This window comes from Oncorhynchus keta, chromosome 26 (assembly GCF_023373465.1).
Source record: "Oncorhynchus keta strain PuntledgeMale-10-30-2019 chromosome 26, Oket_V2, whole genome shotgun sequence".
Lineage (NCBI taxonomy): Eukaryota > Metazoa > Chordata > Actinopteri > Salmoniformes > Salmonidae > Oncorhynchus > Oncorhynchus keta.
The window spans coordinates 34,444,203-34,461,950 of record NC_068446.1 but is presented as its reverse complement, the minus strand read 5'-3'; the positions used below and the strand labels follow the sequence as shown (position 1 = coordinate 34,461,950).

The window sequence follows — 17,748 nt, the reverse complement described above, 5'->3', positions numbered from 1 at the left end:
GGTGAGAGGAGGAAAGTGCATAGACGCGAGAAGAAATACAACGTGGCTGCTATGAAAGTGAACTGTGTTTAAGTGTGAACAGGAGTGTATTCATTCTGCCAATTCTGTTGAAAAACTTTTCTTAAACTGAAGCAAAGGGAACAAAACAGGGATAAACGTACCTGAATTTATCCAATAGAAACTTTGCAACTGTTGTACTTGTCTCTCGACCTGTCTGCACCTACGTTGTAAATGTTCATTCATATGCTAGGTTGTAGCAACCTCATGAGTATAGGGAAAATTTGAGTATCGTGAAGTAGTCTAAACCTGTCGCTGTTACATTGAACTGGGTGAATGGAATATGAATGACAGTCATCCAATATGCTGTAATAGAAATAAGGACATGCTCATGAATATTTGTTTTGTCCTCATCTTAAAAGACACTGACCGCCACTTCCACAGACGTATCTCTCCTCCTCCATGATACTTGGACAATGGGTGGGGCACGCAGGCTTATCTGGCCTAATTTTCTCCCTCGTTCCACCCACGTTTCCCCCCCTTTTCCAGTCTTATTTTGGAAGCATAAAATAAGGAGTCATGTCAGGAGTTACTAGGTGTGGGGGCGATCAAGGTTTGAGGAAGGGCAGCTATCGTTGGGGTTGACATGATTTCAGAAGGTAGTTTTTGCCCTGATTTTATTTATTTATCTGGCTTACATATTAATTGGACGGGCCTAACATTCTTATCAATCGCTATTATCAATAAATACACATTTAAATGCATATATTTTTCTGTCAAACAATATATTGATTGTTTGTATGCATACCAATGCCCTTATTGAGAGTATATTGGTTCATAATCCATATTCTACATTCCTTGCCTCAAATAATTAAGAAATTATTATTGAATACTCTCATTGTACGTTTGGAATGGAAAGGTTTAATCTAACCGCTCCCTCCCTTCCTACAGTGTTGACAGCGCTACCGGCACTGGCCATGGCCCCCCAGGCCAAGGTGGAGTCTCCATCCTCATCTCCGGGGCTGGTGAACGGGGGGCTGGAGGTGTCTGGGGTCAGGGAGGGCCAGAGGACATGGCTTTACCTGGAGGAGACGGCCAACAGCCTGCTGAGCACGGTGCAGCAGCTCAAGGCACTGATCGACCAGGCCAAGCAGGCCTGCCACTGCCAGGCAGGCCATGATGCCTTCAGCCAGGACAAGATCCACGGCAGCAGGAAGGAGGTGAGGGGACTGGAGGAGACCCTGGTGGTTAGTCCAGGATCATGGTCATTATGACACAATGTAGTGAAACGTTTTCGCACTGTAGCATTTTCTTCTGTTTTGTGCCTATTGAACATGGCCATGGGGAAATGCTGGGTGTCTTGAGGTGTTTAAAAAAAAAATAAAAACATTTTTTTAGTTTGACTTCTATTTGCGGTCTTCCCTCCTGCAGTGTACACTCACCCAGCCCTTCCAGAGTCAGATATCATTCCAGCACCCAGATGACCCAGAGGGGAAGAGAGGCTCAGAAATTACAGAGATCATCATCAAGGTACATGGAGAGACCTCTTACTCTCTTTCTCTCATTTTCCCTTTCTCTCTTTCTCTTTCTTTTTCTCTTGGCTGTGTTCCATTCAGTCCATTAAAGAGAAAAATACTATTTTATCCAGGTCTCCCCTTGGAGGATAAAACTGTCAGAGCTGGTTGAAATATCATGCCTGCTACTTCACACACATAAACAATATAGATACGAGAGAAACAAACAACCTTGAAGCTACATGACTTATCCCACCTGAGAGCATTTGTTAGATAGAATGGGGGAAAGGGAAATGTAACCCTGGTATCATATCAACAAAAAAGCCAGCGGTGACATTTTGTGCCTCTTGGTTCCCCTGGAGAAGCAAACCTCTTCTATCATGCCAAGTATGACCTGCGTTATCCGATTTCCAGTTCATTTTCAAATCAATTCTATCCCTTTTTTAGATTGTAATTCCATTCTGTGACTTTCTCTACCACAGCAAATGTGCGTGAACTGTGGACGGGAGGCCATGAGCCAATGCACAGGATGCCACAAGGTCAACTACTGTTCCACCTTCTGTCAGAGAAAGGTGAGACTTAACCCTCTACAGACCGTGTCACTGCACTAAGTTGTCAGGGGTCGTGTCAGCTCGGCTTCATTTCGTTCTGCAGGGCATAAAAGGTCTCTTAGGACCCATGAACATGTCATCAAGTCTGTTGATTGGATCACAGAAAACCACCACCCTCCCCACTACTGATCCCTCGTCAGTGGTGGGGGTGTGATTCAATCAAACAGCCTACTCTTAGGAACCAAAAACAGGCAAAATGAGGGAAAAACATTACTTCTTGAAATTGTGTCGAGATTGAATCGCCCCCTCAACTCACCCACCACTGACCACTTGTCCCACTCCTTTCATCTGCCTTATTCTTATTGCAGGACTGGAAGGAGCACCAGCACAACTGCTGCCAGACCAGTGGGGCTGTGGCTGTCCAGGAGGAGGTGCCCATGTCAACCATAGACATGGACAAAGTCAAGGTCTAGCAGGTATAGACACTGAAAACAGATTCTGTAAAAACAGCAAAGTCCTCCTTTCAATACCTTGGAGACTTGAGCATGGCCTCTCATTCAGAACTCAGCCAGCTGGAATTTAAGTGCTGCTGCTGCTCTTTTGAATACATCAAAGATAGTTGCTAGACTTTGTCATGTCCCTAGAGCATGCATTTGATGATAGCTGGGATTTATTTTACACCAAACAGAGGTTTTGCAGTATGCTATTACATTGTCTCCTGTCTGAAGAAATAAATGTGAAGATTTTGACTCCTGAAAACACAACATTACACCCCGGGACCTCTGTCAATGTGTTTCCTCTAACAAATGCAGCTCCGGGGCCTGTGTGCTTCAGATGATCAAGTATTTGAAGAGTAGTGATTGCTTCCCTGAACCCACACTGGTGTCTAGTTAGATTTGTAAATGTATCAATTACTGAATGACTGTATGTTTCAAATGTAGTCCACTACCAGGGTTTAAAAACACAGAATGCATGTTGCCGAAAAAAGACTTGCTCTATCAATACATTTATTTAATTTAACATGTTTTATGTGTTACATTGGCTCTGTCCTACGTTGAATGGAGCAGGACAAGCTGGTAAACAACTGTAGGTTATACACTGCTCAAAAAAATAAAGGGAACACTTAAACAACACAATGTAACTCCAAGTCAATCACACTTCTGTGAAATCAAACTGTCCACTTAGGAAGCAACACTGATTGACAATACATTTCACATGCTGTTGTGCAAATGGAATAGACAACAGGTGGAGATTATAGGCAATTAGCAAGACACCCCCAATAAAGGAGTGGTTCTGCAGGTGGTGACCACAGACCACTTCTCAGTTCCTATGCTTCCTGGCTTATGTTTTGGTCACTTTTGAATGCTGGCGGTGCTTTCACTCTAGTGGTAGCATGAGACGGAGTCTACAACCCACACAAGTGGCTCAGGTAGTGCAGCTCATCAAGGATGGAACATCAATGCGAGCTGTGGAAAGAAGGTTTGCTGTGTCTGTCAGCGTAGTGTCCAGAGCATGGAGGCGCTACCAGGACACAGGCCAGTACATCAGGAGACGTGGAGGAGGCCGTAGGAGGGCAACAACACAGCAGCAGGACCGCTACCTCCGCCTTTGTGCAAGGAGGAGCACTGCCAGAGCCCTGCAAAATGACCTCCAGCAGGCTACAAATGTGCATGTGTCTGCTCAAACGGTCAGAAACAGACTCCATGAGGGTGGTATGAGGGCCCGACGTCCACAGGTGGGGGTTGTGCTTACAGCCCAACACCGTGCAGGACGTTTGGCATTTGCCAGAGAACACCAAGATTGGCATTGGCCACTGGTGCCCTGTGCCCTTCACAGATGAAAGCAGGTTCACACTGAGCACATGTGACAGACATGACAGTCTGGAGACGCCGTGGAGAACGTTCTGCTGCCTGCAACATCCTCCAGCATGACCGGTTTGGCGGTGGGTCAGTCATGGTGTGGGGTGGCATTTCTTTGGGGAACCGCACAGCCCTGCATGTTCTCGCCAGAGGTAGCCTGACTGCCATTAGGTACCGAGATGAGATCCTCACACCCCTTGTGAGACCATATGCTGGTGCGGTTGGCCCTGGGTTCCTCCTAATGCAAGACCATGCTAGACGTCATATGGCTGGAGTGTGTCAGCAGTTCCTGCTAGAGGAAGGCATTGATGCTATGGACTGGCCCGTCCATTCCCCAGACCTGAATCCAATTGAGCACATCTGGGACATCGTTGCACCACAGACTGTCCAGGAGTTAGCGGATGCTTTAGTCCAGGTCTGGGAGGATATCCCTCAGGAGACCATCCGCCACCTCATCAGGAGCATGCCCAGGCATTGTAGGGAGGTCATACAGGCACGTGGAGGCCACACACACTACTGAGCCTCATTTGGACTTGTTTTAAGGACATTACATCAAAGTTGGATCAGCCTGTAGTGTGGTTTTCCACTTTTAATTTTGAGTGTGACTCCAAATCCAGACCTCCATGGGTTGATAAATTTGATTTCCATTGATAATTTTTTGTGATTTTGTTGTCAGCACATTCAACTATGTAAAGAAAAAAGTATTTAATAAGAATATTTCATTCATTCAGATTGAGGATGTTATTTTAGTGTTCCCTTTATTTTTTTGAGGAGTGTATATAAAACACAATGACAAATAAATGACCTTGTTGATTGTCCTCTTGCTTGTTCCCAATGACTGCCTGCTGTGAGAGATTATGGGATATAATGACCTAAATAATTCTGCAGTCACATTGATAGATAATGACTACTGAGAATTTCACACGGTTTGTCATTTTAACATATTTTCTATGTAACTTGCAACAAACCTGCAAACTGCTTTTCAAACCAGCTTGCTTTGAGTTTGACTGGGTGAAAATATGTTTTGATTACATTGCAACACAGCAATACAGTCTACATTTTCAACACATTTTTCATTTGTATATTTCCACAAGGATATTGATTTGAGATGGTGAATGAACTTTGCCCTGAGTCAGGAGTTCATGCAGGGCAAGAGTTGTCTGACACATAGGCAACTGCCATCCACCCACCCACTGTCTCTGGACATCATCGTTAAGTATGTTACTGCCATGGTTATTATTTAATGGATGGTGGACATGATTGAGATTATCAGAGTTTTTCTCAGTGATAGCTGTCTAATGCCACACAGCTGCACTGATGTGTATTAATCCAATGGATTAAAGCTGTCAGGTGACTGGAGGAGGGGAGGATGTGTGTGCTGCATACAGTACGACCCGCTATCTTTCTGTGAAGACCAACAACATCACTACTCACCGGAGAACTAGTATGAAAAATGAGGGTCAATTTGAGCAACAGCTACCCGTCCAAAAGAGGGTCCATTACATTGATAAATTAAGACTGCTGTTCAGGGATTGGAAGAGTTTTGAGACCCACAATGACCTACCCAACTTTCTGGGGGAGTCCTCCTGACTTCCTGTGGCCTCTGGATGCAGTAATCACAGTAAGCCCTTCAACCAGAGTTTGGGAATGAAAGGTTAACCTTATCCAGTATATTAATTTGACAGGTATGTCCGTTTCAATGTTTCAGATAGAGGTCAGTCATGTTCTCTTGTGAGGTCACCTCGACACATGCTGTTGTCACCAATGAGTTCTCTCACTCTCCCCTTCTGTTCCTCGTTTAGTTAGATTAGAGAACTAACCAAATAGAATGACTCATGGAAGAAAAATGTTCCTTATGCAATGGAGCACTGCACAATGACCCCGGCCTCAGCTCTCCAACACTGAGCACACAGCCTTGTCTTAACTGGCGTTGTAATCCCCTGCATCTGTCAAACTCACGCGTCACTCGCCGTATCAGGCATGACTGCTGCTGTACCGCACCGTGGCTGCCCAACCACCACTGGGCTGAGCCTGTGTCCACCGCACAGGGAGGGAGAGTGGAAGGAAATTAACAGTGGTTCTAATCTGATGCCCTGGACTGAGAGCCACTCTGAGTTTGTCCCATTTGGTATATTTGACAAGTACTTCAGCTGCAAGGAAGGGGAGAGGGTGAAGGTAGGGGAGGAAATTTGCAGATGGGCCCATATGGATGTGGTGAGACAAATACCCTCTACCACTTTCCACCTTTAATGGTGGATGTGTAAACCCTCTACAATGTTTTCCCTTCTCCCCTCTAACCCCTAATGCTTTTCTCAAGGTAGATTTGAACTTTTTTCGTGGAATGTTGCACACCTCAAAAGCACCCAAGCTAGTAGCTTAAATAAAAATGGCTTATGAGAAACGATGACCAGAGGAAATAACCCTGAAAAACACTACTACTATTGGGTCGTTTTGCATTGTTATTTGGAGCCTTGTATTAGTCTTTCAAGATGAGGTTCTGGTTGGGGGTTATTTGTCAATTTTCTAGATCTGGGAGCTCTTATGAATTCCCTCTGTCATGTAATGATTCTCTTGTATGCCTCTGATCAACACCTATCTTGAAAAGAAGAAGAAAAAATCATTGTTTATTTGCATTTGTCAATTTCTTGGGGTTGGGTGGGTGGGGGTTACAGGTAAAATATGAATGTGGCAGTGCTGGCAACACTAGCTGCAGTAACCCATGGGGAGGGGGTCACACTCATACATTCAGAGAGGGGGTATATTATTACAAAATCGAAGTTTGACTGCATGGAGATGCTTGGGAATATGGTCAATACGGAGGACCGTATTGTGGGTGTTTCAGGGAAAAAGTGTACATTTGACCTCCATCATCTAGGATGTGACAATGGTTAATAAAATCTCAATTTCTGCCCATTTTTTGCGCGGTCTTGCAGGCCTTCTCGTGCAACTGTGCATTTGTAAATCAAGTGCATTTGTAAATTGAGACCTTTCTTGAGGTGGGCTCTGGGATGGTGCATTTGTTGAGAATGTGAGCTTATGGTTGTGTGGGAGGAAAGGGTTGAGTGTGTGTATGTGTGTATTCCACAACTGTTGCGAAGGAGTAAAAGATGTTAGGGACAATAGAGGATGATCCACAGCTATATATAATACACATCGAGGTGAGGGCGATGGAAATGCATTTGGCAGTTGATCAACTTCAATTTGGTAAATGGCACTGCTCTTTTCAAAGGATGGATCCCCGTCGGTTCAGGACTATGGGATACAGGGGGTCGAGGGTGGTCTGCTGGACATTGGGATGACAACCCAACTCGGGATGAGGAGGGCTTTTAGCGGGTGGAATAGTAGGGACCAATTGGAGGTTTACTTAGTAGCAATGCAAATATCATGGTACAGCTATATAGACACTCAATCATCATGTTACTTTTTAATGGTACGTTTACAAACATAGATTTTGATAAAAATAATTGAAAGTTGTCTCATTATGGTAAGTGGTGAAATAAGTATAGCCAGTTACAATTGTAATGGCCTAGCAGATAATAAGAAAAGACTATCAGTATTTACCTGGCTAAAAGAGAAGGAATATAATATCTATTGTTTACAGGAAACCCATTCAACAATTTTAGATAAAGTTTTGTGGAAAAATAACTGGGGGGGGGTGAAATATATTTCTCCCATGGGCAAAGAAATTCAAAAGGGGTGATGGTTTTAATTAACAATACTTTTGATCCAAATGTGCAAATTGTCCAAACAGATCCTTAAGGTAGATGGATTACTTTAAATATGTTATTGGACAATAAACAGATATGGCTTATTAACCTATATGGTCTGAATAATGATGATCTAAGCTTCTTTGAAAATATATATAATAATTTATTAACTCTACAAGCAACACTAGACTATTATGGTGGGAGATTTTAATACGGTCTTAAATACCTCTGGACCGGAAAGGTAATCACACTACAAACTATTACCCTCAGGCACTTAAGGGAATCATGAATGTCATGGATATATTGGAATTAGTGGATATATGGAGACTTAAATACCCTGACCTAGTGAGATATACATGGCGGAGGCTTAATCTTAAGCTAGTCGTCTTGACTACTTTCTTATGCCATTCTCTCTGGCACCAAACGTTTAAAAAGTGTTGATAGGGGACAGAATGCGGTCAGATCATCACATAATTGGCATATATATTACTCTTACAGAATTTCCACATGGGCGAGGATATTGGGAAATTTAATCAAAGCCTACTAGATGATAAATTTTTTAGAACTAAACAGAATAATTTATAACTGACTTTTTCCAGACATGAATAGGTACAACAGACATATTGTATGGGACACTTTTAAGTGTGCCTTTTATAGAGGCCATGCAATTCAGTACTCCTCTATATAAAAAAGCAATTTAGATCAAGAGTCCATATTAACAAAGGAAATTGAAGGACTAACAGTACAGTTAGATACAAACTGTACCATAGAGGCACAGAATAAGTTAGAGGAAAAACAAAAAGAAATGGGATCTTTCTTGAATAAGTTCCTCCGTGTAATATATTGTAAAAATAAAGCGAACCGGATGGAATATGGGGAAAAATGTACCAAATTCTTTTTCAATCTTCAATATAGAAATGTTACCAAATAAAATGTATTAAAACTTGTTACAAATGGAGTCACGCATGATTTACCAAATGATAATTTGAAAGAGGAAGTACTTTAAGAATATGTTTTTGTTTGTCTCCTCCATCTCCACTAACTGAAACTAATTGTATGGATTTTTTCCCTAATAATAATGTAAAATTAACATCTGTACAGAAAGACTCATGTGAAGGCCAAATTACAGGAACTGCTTGAGGCAATTGGGGCCTTTGAGGATGGGAAAACTCCAGGGCTGGATGGCATACCAGTGGAAGTATATAAAACTTATTTGATATACTCAAAGGACCATTATTAGCATGTTTTAACCACTACTATAGAAATAGTAGATAATCAGACGCGCAACAAGAAGGTCTGATATCATTATTACTGAAACAGGACTCAAGTGGTGTATATAAAGATCCAGTCCATTAAAAAAATTGAAGACCTCTTACACTTCAGTGTTGTGATGCAAAAATCCTAGCAAAATGCTTGGCATATAGAATTTAAGGAGTATTCTCAGATATTATTAATCCTAATCAGACAGGTTTTTTCAATGAGCGATACGTTGGAGATAATATAAGACAAGTACTGGAAACGATAGAATAGTATGAAATATCGGGGACACCAGGCCTGGTTTTCATAGCTGATTTTGAAAAGGCTTTTGATAAAGTATGACTGGAGTTTATATACTGCTCAAAAAAATAAAGGGAACACTAAAATAACACATCCTAGATCTGAATGAATGAAATATTCTTGTTAAATACTTTTTTCTTTACATAGTTGAATGTGCTGACAACAAAATCACACAAATTATCAATGAAAATCAAATGTATCAACCCATGGAGCTCTGGATTTGGAGTCACACTCAAAATTAAAGTGGAAAACCACACTACAGGGTGATCCAACTTTGATGTAATGTCCTTAAAACAAGTCAAAATGAGGCTCAGTAGTGTGTGTGTGGCCTCCACGTGCCTGTATGACCTCCCTACAACGCCTGGGCATGCTCCTGATGAGGTGGCGGATGGTCTCCTGAGGGATCTCCTCCCAGACCTGGACTAAAGCATCCGCTAACTCCTGGACAGTCTGTGGTGCAACGTGGCATTGGTGGATGGAGCGAGACATGATGTCCCAGATGTGCTCAATTGGATTCAGGTCTGGGGAACGGGTGGGCCAGTACATAGCATCAATGCCTTCCTCTTGTAGGAACTGCTGACACACTCCAGCCACATGAGGTCGAGCATTGTCTTGCATTAGGAGGAACCCAGGGCCAACCGCACCAGCATATGGTCTCACAAGGGGTCTGAGGATCTCATCTCGGTACCTAATGCCAGTCAGGCTACCTCTGGCGAGCACATGGTGGGCTGTGCGGCCTCCCCAAAGAAATGCCACCCCACACCATGACTGACCCACCGCCAAACCGGTCATGCTGGAGGATGTTTCAGGCAGCAGAACGTTCTCCACGGCATCTCCAGTCTCTGTCACGTCTGTTATGTGCTCAGTGTGAACCTGCTTTCATCTGTGAAGAGCACAGGCCGCCAGTGGCAAATTTGCCAATCTTGGTGTTCTCTGGCAAATGCCAAACGTCCTGCACGGTGTTGGGCTGGAAGCACAACCCCCACCTGTGGACGTCAGGCACTCATACCAAACTCATGGAGTCTGTTTCTGACCATTTGAGCAGTCACATGCACATTTGTGGCCTGCTGGAGGTCATTTTGCAGGGCTCTGGCAGTGCTCCTCCTGCTCCTCCTTGCACAAAGGCGGAGGTAGTTACATTGTGTTGTTTAAGTGTTCCCTTTATTTTTTTGAGCAGTGTATATAAATGCCTAGAATATTTAAATTTTGGGGAATCTCTTGTAAAATGGGTTAAAGTTATGTATATTAACCCTAGGTGTAAAATAGTAAATAATGGCTACATATCAGCTGATATCTCAAAGTGCTGTACAGCAACCCAGCCTAAAACCCCAAACAGCAAGCAATGCAGGTGTAGAAGCACGGTGGCTAGGAAAAACTCCCTAGAAAGGCCAAAACCTAGGAAGAAACCTAGAGAGGAACCAGGCTATGTGGGGTGGCCAGTCCTCTTCTGGCTATGCCGGGTGGAGATTATAACAGAACATGGCCAAGATGTTCAAATGTTCATAAATGACCAGCATGGTCAAATAATAACAGTTGAAACTGGAGCAGCAGCACGGTCAGGTGGACAGGGGACAGCAAGGAGTCATCATGTCAGGTAGTCCTGTGGCATGGTCCTAGGGCTCAGGTCCTCCGAGAGAGAGAAAGAAAGAGAGAAGGAGAGAATTAGAGAACGCACACTTAGATTCACACAGGACACCGAATAGGACAGGAGAAGTACAGATATAACAAACTGACCCCAGCCCCCCGACACATAAACTACTGCAGCATAAATACTGGAGGCTGAGACAGGAGGGGTCAGGAGACACTGTGGCCCCATCCGAGGACACCCCCGGACAGGGCCAAACAGGAAGGATATAACCCCACCCACTTTGCCAAATCACAGCCCCCACACCACTAGAGGGATATCTTCAACCACCAACTTACCATCCTGAGACAAGGCTGAGTATAGTCCACAAAGATCTCCGCCACAGCACAACCCAAGGGGAGGCACCAACCCAGACAGAATGACCACATCAGTGAATCAACCCACTCAGGTGACGCACCCATTGAAATGTTAGCCGTTAAAATTAGATCAAACAATAATATATTTTTTATTTATTTCACCTTTATTTAACCAGGTAGGCTAGTTGAGAACAAGTTCTCATTTGCAACTGCGGCCTGGCCAAGATAAAGCATAGCAGTGTGAACAGACAACACAGAGTTACACATGGATGAAACAAAACATACAGTCAATAATACAGTAGAACAAAATAAAACAAAAAGTTTATATACAGTGAGTGCAAATGAGGTAAGATAAGGGAGTTAAGGCAATAAATAGGCCATGGTGGCGAAGTAATTACAAAATAGCAATTAAATACTGGAATGGTAGATGTGCAGAAGATGAATGTGCAAGTAGAGATACTGGGGTGCAAAGGAGCAAGATAAATAAATAAATACTGTATGGGGATCAGGTAGGTAGATAGATGGGCTATGTACAGGTACAGTGATCTGTGAGCTGCTCTGACAGCTGGGGATTAAAGCTAGTGAGGGAGATGAGTCTCCAGCTTCAAATATTTTTGCAGTTTGTTCCAGTCATTGGCAGCATTGAACTGGAAGGAAAGGCGACCAAATGAGGAATTGGCTTTGGGGGTGACTAGTGAGATATACCTGCTGGAGCGCGTGCTACGAGTGGGTGCTGCTATGGTGAACAGTGAGCTGAGATAAGGCGGGGCTTTACCTAGCAGAGACTTGTCGATAACCTGTAGCGAGTGGGTTTGGCGACGCGTTTGAAGCGAGGGCCAACCAACGAGAGCATACAGGTCGCAATGGTGGGCAGTGTATGGGGCTTTGGTGACAAAACGGATGGCACTGTGATAGACTGCATCCATTTTGTTGAGTAGAGCGTTGGAGGCTATTTTATAGATGACATCACCGAAGTTGAGGATCGGTAGGATGGTCAGTTTTACAAGGGTATGTTTGGCAGCATGAGTAAAGGATGCTGTGTTGCGATATAGGAAGCCAATTCTAGATTTGGAAGGAGTCTAACCATTCTAACCAGACACCTAGGTATTTGTAGTTGTCCACGTATTCTAAGTCAGCCGTCCAGAATAGTGATGCTGGACAGGCGAGCAGGTGCGGGCAGTGATCGGCTGAATAGCATGCATTTAGTTTCCCCTGCGTTTAAGAGCAGTTGGAGGCCACGGAAGGAGATTTGTATGGCATTGAAGCTCGTCTGGAGGTTAGTTAACACTGTCCAAAGAGGGGCCAGAAGTATACAGAATGGTGTCGTCTGCGTAGAGGTGTACCAGAGAATCACCAGCAGCAAGAGCAACATCATTGATGTATACAGAGAAGAGAGTCGGCCTGAGGATTGAACCCTGTGGCACGCCCATAGAGACTGCCAGAGGTCCGGACAACAGGCCCTCTGATTTGACACACTGAACTCTATCAGAGAAATAGTTGGTAAACCAGGCGAGGCAATCATTTGAGAAACCAAGGCTGTCGAGTCTGCCAATAAGAATGTGGTGAGTGACAGAGTCGAAAGCCTTGGCCAGGTTGATGAATACGGCTGCACAGTAATGTCTCTTATCGATGGCGGTTATGATGTCGTTTAGGACCTTGAGCGTGGCTGAGGCACACCCATGACCAGCTCTGAACCAGATTGCATAGCGGAGAAGGTACGGTGGGATTCGAAATGGTCGGTGATCTGTTTGTTAAATTGGCTTTTAATACCTTAGAAAGACAGGGTAGCATAGATATAGGTCTGTAGCAGTTTGGGTCTAGAGTGTCACCTTTGAAGAGGGGAATGACCGCGGCAGCTTTCCAATCTTTGGAAATTTCAGACGATACGAAAGAGAGCTTGATCAGGCTAATAATAGGAGTTGCAACAATTTCGTCAGATAATTTTAGAAAGAGAGGGTCCAGATTGTCTTGCCCGGCTGATTTGTAGGGGTCCAGATTTTGCAGCTCTTTCAGAACATCAGCTTTCTGGATTTGGGTAAAGGAGAAATGGTGGGGGCTTTGGCAGGATTATAAATCCATGGTTTAAAAACTAAGTTGTCACACTTGATGATTCATGTTTTCTTTTAAAACCACAATTAGTCTCTCCACGGCCTCATAGAGGATCTAGATACTTTTGCTATCTTCTCTGGGTTAAAACCAAATTATATGTGTACTATTTTACATATTGGATCACTAAAAAAAGTGCACATTTTATATTACCATGTAGTTTCCCAATTAAATGGTCTGACGGAAATGTGGACATACTTGGTATACAAGTCCCAAAAAATAGATACGATCTTGCTACCATGGAAAGGAAAATACCTGTCTATTTTTGGAAAAATCACCCTGATTAACTCTTTAGTCACATCACAGTTGACCTGTTTGCTTATGGTTTTGCCTACACCTAGTGACCTGCTTTATAAATTATATGAACAGAAAATATTCAATTTGATTTGGAACGGCAAGCCAGATAAAATTAAAAGGGCCTATTTATATAACGAATATGAATTCGGAGGGCAGAAATGATGAAATATTAAAGCATTAGACGTCTCACTAAAGGCATTAGTCATACAAAAGTTATACTTCAATCCAAACGGGTTCTCTAGTAAATTCGGATGAGACCTTCATACCATGTTCAAAGAAGGGCCTTTTTCCCTTTATTCAGATTACACCTGCTCACTTTCGGTTGTTTGAAAAGGAAATCATCTCCAAAATATCTTTATTTTTTAAACAAGCCTTAGAAAGTTGGTTGCAATTTCAGTTTAATCCACCTGAAAAGACAGAACAAATAATACAACAAATATTGTGGTTAAATTCAAATATACTGTATAAACTGTATTTTTCGAAGAAATGTTTAAAAAAGGTATAATTTTTGTGAATGATATCATAAGTAGGACTGGTGGAGTGATGTCACATGCAGCTAACACAGACATATGGAAATGTCTGCTCTACCTAAAATTACAACCAATTAATTGCAGCATTACCACAAAAATGGAAGAGGCAAGTAGAAGGGGAAAAAAGTAAGGAACTTGTATGTCGGCCCTGTATTAAAGAACAATAATGGTTAAAGAAAAGTGTGATAAATAAAAACATACCAATTTCATTTAAGGACTAAAAACTGACAGCTGTGTCATATAAATTGCTAAATAGTTGGGAAGAGATTTTGGATGTACCCATTCCATGGCACATGGTTTATGAATTGATACGCAAAACAACTCTGGGTTCAAAACTTCTAATTTTTCAATTTAAATTACTATACAAAATTCTTGCAACTAATAGAATGTAATATATATGGGGGATACAATCTTCCCAGCTCTGCAGATTCTTCTGTGAGGAGGCAGAGTCATTAGATCATGTATTTTGGTATTGTCCATATGTAGCTCATTTTTGGTCACAGGTCCAGGAATGGCTGAAGAATTGCAACATTTGCCTAGAATTAACGCTGCAGACAGCAATACTGGGTGATTTGAAAAGCCATAATCAATCAAGAATATAATAATTATTATAGCAAAAATGTTTTTGTTTTTTTACAATCTGTAGAAGCTATGAGAATAGAAAGGTTCAATTTGTTTGTGAAGCATCACAGCACAGTTAAAATATATGGCAAATAGAAATCCGAAATGGATGATGTTGAGAGATAGATGGAAGAGGTTGAATGGAGCTGAAGGGTAGGACTAATAACAAGATAAACAATGTAAAACATACGGGATCTGTAAAATGTATATAGGTTCGGAACTTTTGTGAAATAGTATAGTTACAAATAGAAATCGAACTGAATGGACATCAGAAATAGAGGAAGGACTAAGAACAAACTAGAGAGAACTATTGTAAAGTAGACTGTGTCTGTAAAATGTGTATAAGATGTATACATTGAAGGTAAAAGTGTTTATTAGCTTACTCCAATTGGGGGATCGGTGGTAGGGTTTGCGGGGAATAATAATAAAGGTATATTCTTTAAAAAAAACTATATATAGGTATGTGTATGTATATATGTGTATGGATATATATATATATTTATCAAAAAAAAATTATGTCAATTTACACACTTACTTTGGGTGATGTAGTGTATAAACTATGTGGAAAACTGCTTGTCGAACATCTCATTCCAAAATCATGGGCATTTAATATGGAGTTGGTCCCCCTTTGCTGCTATTACAGCCTCCACTCTTCTGGAAAGGCTTTCCACTAGATGTTGGAACATTGCTGCAGGGACTTGCTTCCATTCAGCCACAAGAGCATTAGTGAGGTCGGGCACTGATGTTGGACGTTTAGGGTTGGAACGCAGTCAGCATTCCAATTCATCCCAAAGGTGTTCGATGGAGTTGAGGTCAGGGCTCTGTACAGGCCTGTCGAGTTCTTCCACACCGATCTTGACAGACCATTTCTGTATGGACCTCGCTTTGTGCACGGGAGCATTGTCATGCTGAAACAGGAAAGGGCCTTCCCTAAATAAACTGTTGCCACAAAGTTAGAAGCACGGAATGGTCTAGAATGTAGTGATAATATTTCCCTTCATTAGAGTTAAGGGGCATAGCCCAAACCATAGAAAAAAGCCCAAGACCATTATTCCTCCTCCACCTAACTTTATAGTTTGCGCTATGCATTGGGGCAGGTAGCGTTCTCCTGGCATCTGCCAAACCCAGATTTGTCTATTGGACTGGCTGATGGTGAAGCGTAATTAATCACTCCAGAGAACAAGTTTCCACTGCTCCAGAGGCCAATGGCAGCAAGCTTTACACCACTCCTGTCGATGCTTGTCATTGCACATGGTGATCTTAGGCTTGTATGTGGCTGCTCGGCCATGGAAACCCATTTCATGAAGCTCCCAACAAACAGTTCTTGTGCTAATGTTGCAACGTCCACGCCAATTTTTACAGATGCGCGTGACTCTTGGCGGCAGTAAGAAAGTCATCGCCATCAGCGCGCATTCAACAGCCTAGATTTACATTTTGATTACTTGTAAACAAAATCACTTTTTGGGATTCAACAAACGCTTACAATGATATTCTGATTCTTGCTTGAACCGTTGCTAAGATTTATATTTAGTTGTGATCTTTGCAAAATAACAATTTGGGTGCAGCATTTGTTAGCTAGAATGCTAAACATTCATTGATTACGGCTGTAGCAAAAGCTAGCCAAAGAGACATTTTACTAGTTGAAGTGTTTTTTTTGTATAATGCAGTTGATTTGTGATGATGACACAAACATTTATATTAAACAGGACATTCATATGAGCCGTAATCCAATTATAATCCAAAAGTAGTGTGAAATGCACTCATAAGCAATATGTAAATATAGGCCGGCGCTCTATAAGAACTCCCCCTTGTTCTGCCACCAACTTGCGCGCATCACCCTCGTGCGGCAATGTTTGCAAACACAAAGGGGTTTATTACGGGAAGCCAAGGTCATATTTTTCCATGTTCTGTTCCAGTTAAAGTGTTGTTCAGATCTGTGGACCATACTTTTTTAATGGCTCGCTCAGAATATGAGCTTTCCAAAAGTTGTTTACATATTATAGAGATCAGTCCTGTTGGGAGCCCAGATAATTGAGTTCTAAATCCCATCATTGGATGGTTCAGTAGTTGGGTTTCCCAGGGGACTCCCTAAGCCAGTATAGCTGACCTAAGTAAATATTTTTTTTAAAGAGTTACCTGGTTATGTGTCTTTCAGATCTTGGAATGTTCTCAAACAATGACTGTCCATGATATCGGTAAGTGTATGGATTCCACATTTGAGCCATGGGGGGATACAAAAGTCCACTCTACATATGTATCGCAAGGCATTATTGTGAAATACTGGAGTATGGGCATGCCATTTTGATTCCCAGAAATACAGTATAATGTGTGGTGCTCCTACATCTTTTCCTTTTTGCAAGTTTGTTTGTTTTATCCGGGCTCACTTACCTTGCCATATACACTGTGTACAAAACAGTAGCAACACCTGCTCTTTACATAAGACTGACCAGGTGAAAGTCATGATCCCTTATTGATGTCTCTTGTTAAATCACCTTCAATCAGTGTAGATGAAGGGGAGGAGACAAAATATTTAAGTGCCCTTGGTAGTAGGTGCCAGGTGTACCGGTTTGAATGTGTCAAGAACTGCCACGTTGCTGTGTTTTTCACGCTCAACAGTTTCTGTGTGTATCAAGAATGGTCCACCACCCAAAGGACATCCAGCCAACTTGACACAAGTTGTGGAAAGCATTGGAGTCAACATGGGCCAGCATCCCTGTGGAATGCTTTCGACACCTTGTAGAGTTCATGCCCTGATGAATTGAGATTGTTCTGAGGGCAAAAGAGGGTGCAACTCAATATTACGAAGGTGTTCCTAATGTTTTGAACATTTTGTACATTTTGAAACCGCTATGGATTTTATCCCAATAGCCAGAAGGGGGAGACAAGGGAAGTGCTGAATTTGTCTATGATCTTCAAAGCTTTTGGGAGGGATTGAGATACTTTATCTATACAATGTAAGATATCGTCAGTGTATAGTAAGATGATGTAATCCGTAGAATTGAGAGATATTGGTGGAATTTCTATCGATTTTCAAATTGCCTGGACCAGGAGCTCCATAGACAATAAAA

The 17,748-nt window shown here is 42.3% G+C and overlaps 1 protein-coding gene across 2 annotated transcripts in view; it reads left to right on the top strand.

Moving 5' to 3' along the window:
• deaf1 (DEAF1 transcription factor) overlaps positions 1-6,245 on the top strand; it is a 37,624-nt gene extending 31,379 nt beyond the window's left edge. For both annotated transcript variants that reach the window (XM_035737775.2, XM_035737776.2), the window contains exons 10-13: positions 949-1,217; positions 1,429-1,527; positions 1,994-2,083; positions 2,431-6,245. In XM_035737775.2, coding sequence (XP_035593668.1) covers positions 949-1,217; positions 1,429-1,527; positions 1,994-2,083; positions 2,431-2,535 — 563 coding nt within the window. In that variant the 3' untranslated portion in view covers positions 2,536-6,245. The remainder of the gene's footprint in view (positions 1-948; positions 1,218-1,428; positions 1,528-1,993; positions 2,084-2,430) is intronic.
• The last annotated feature ends 11,503 nt before the right edge of the window (positions 6,246-17,748 follow it).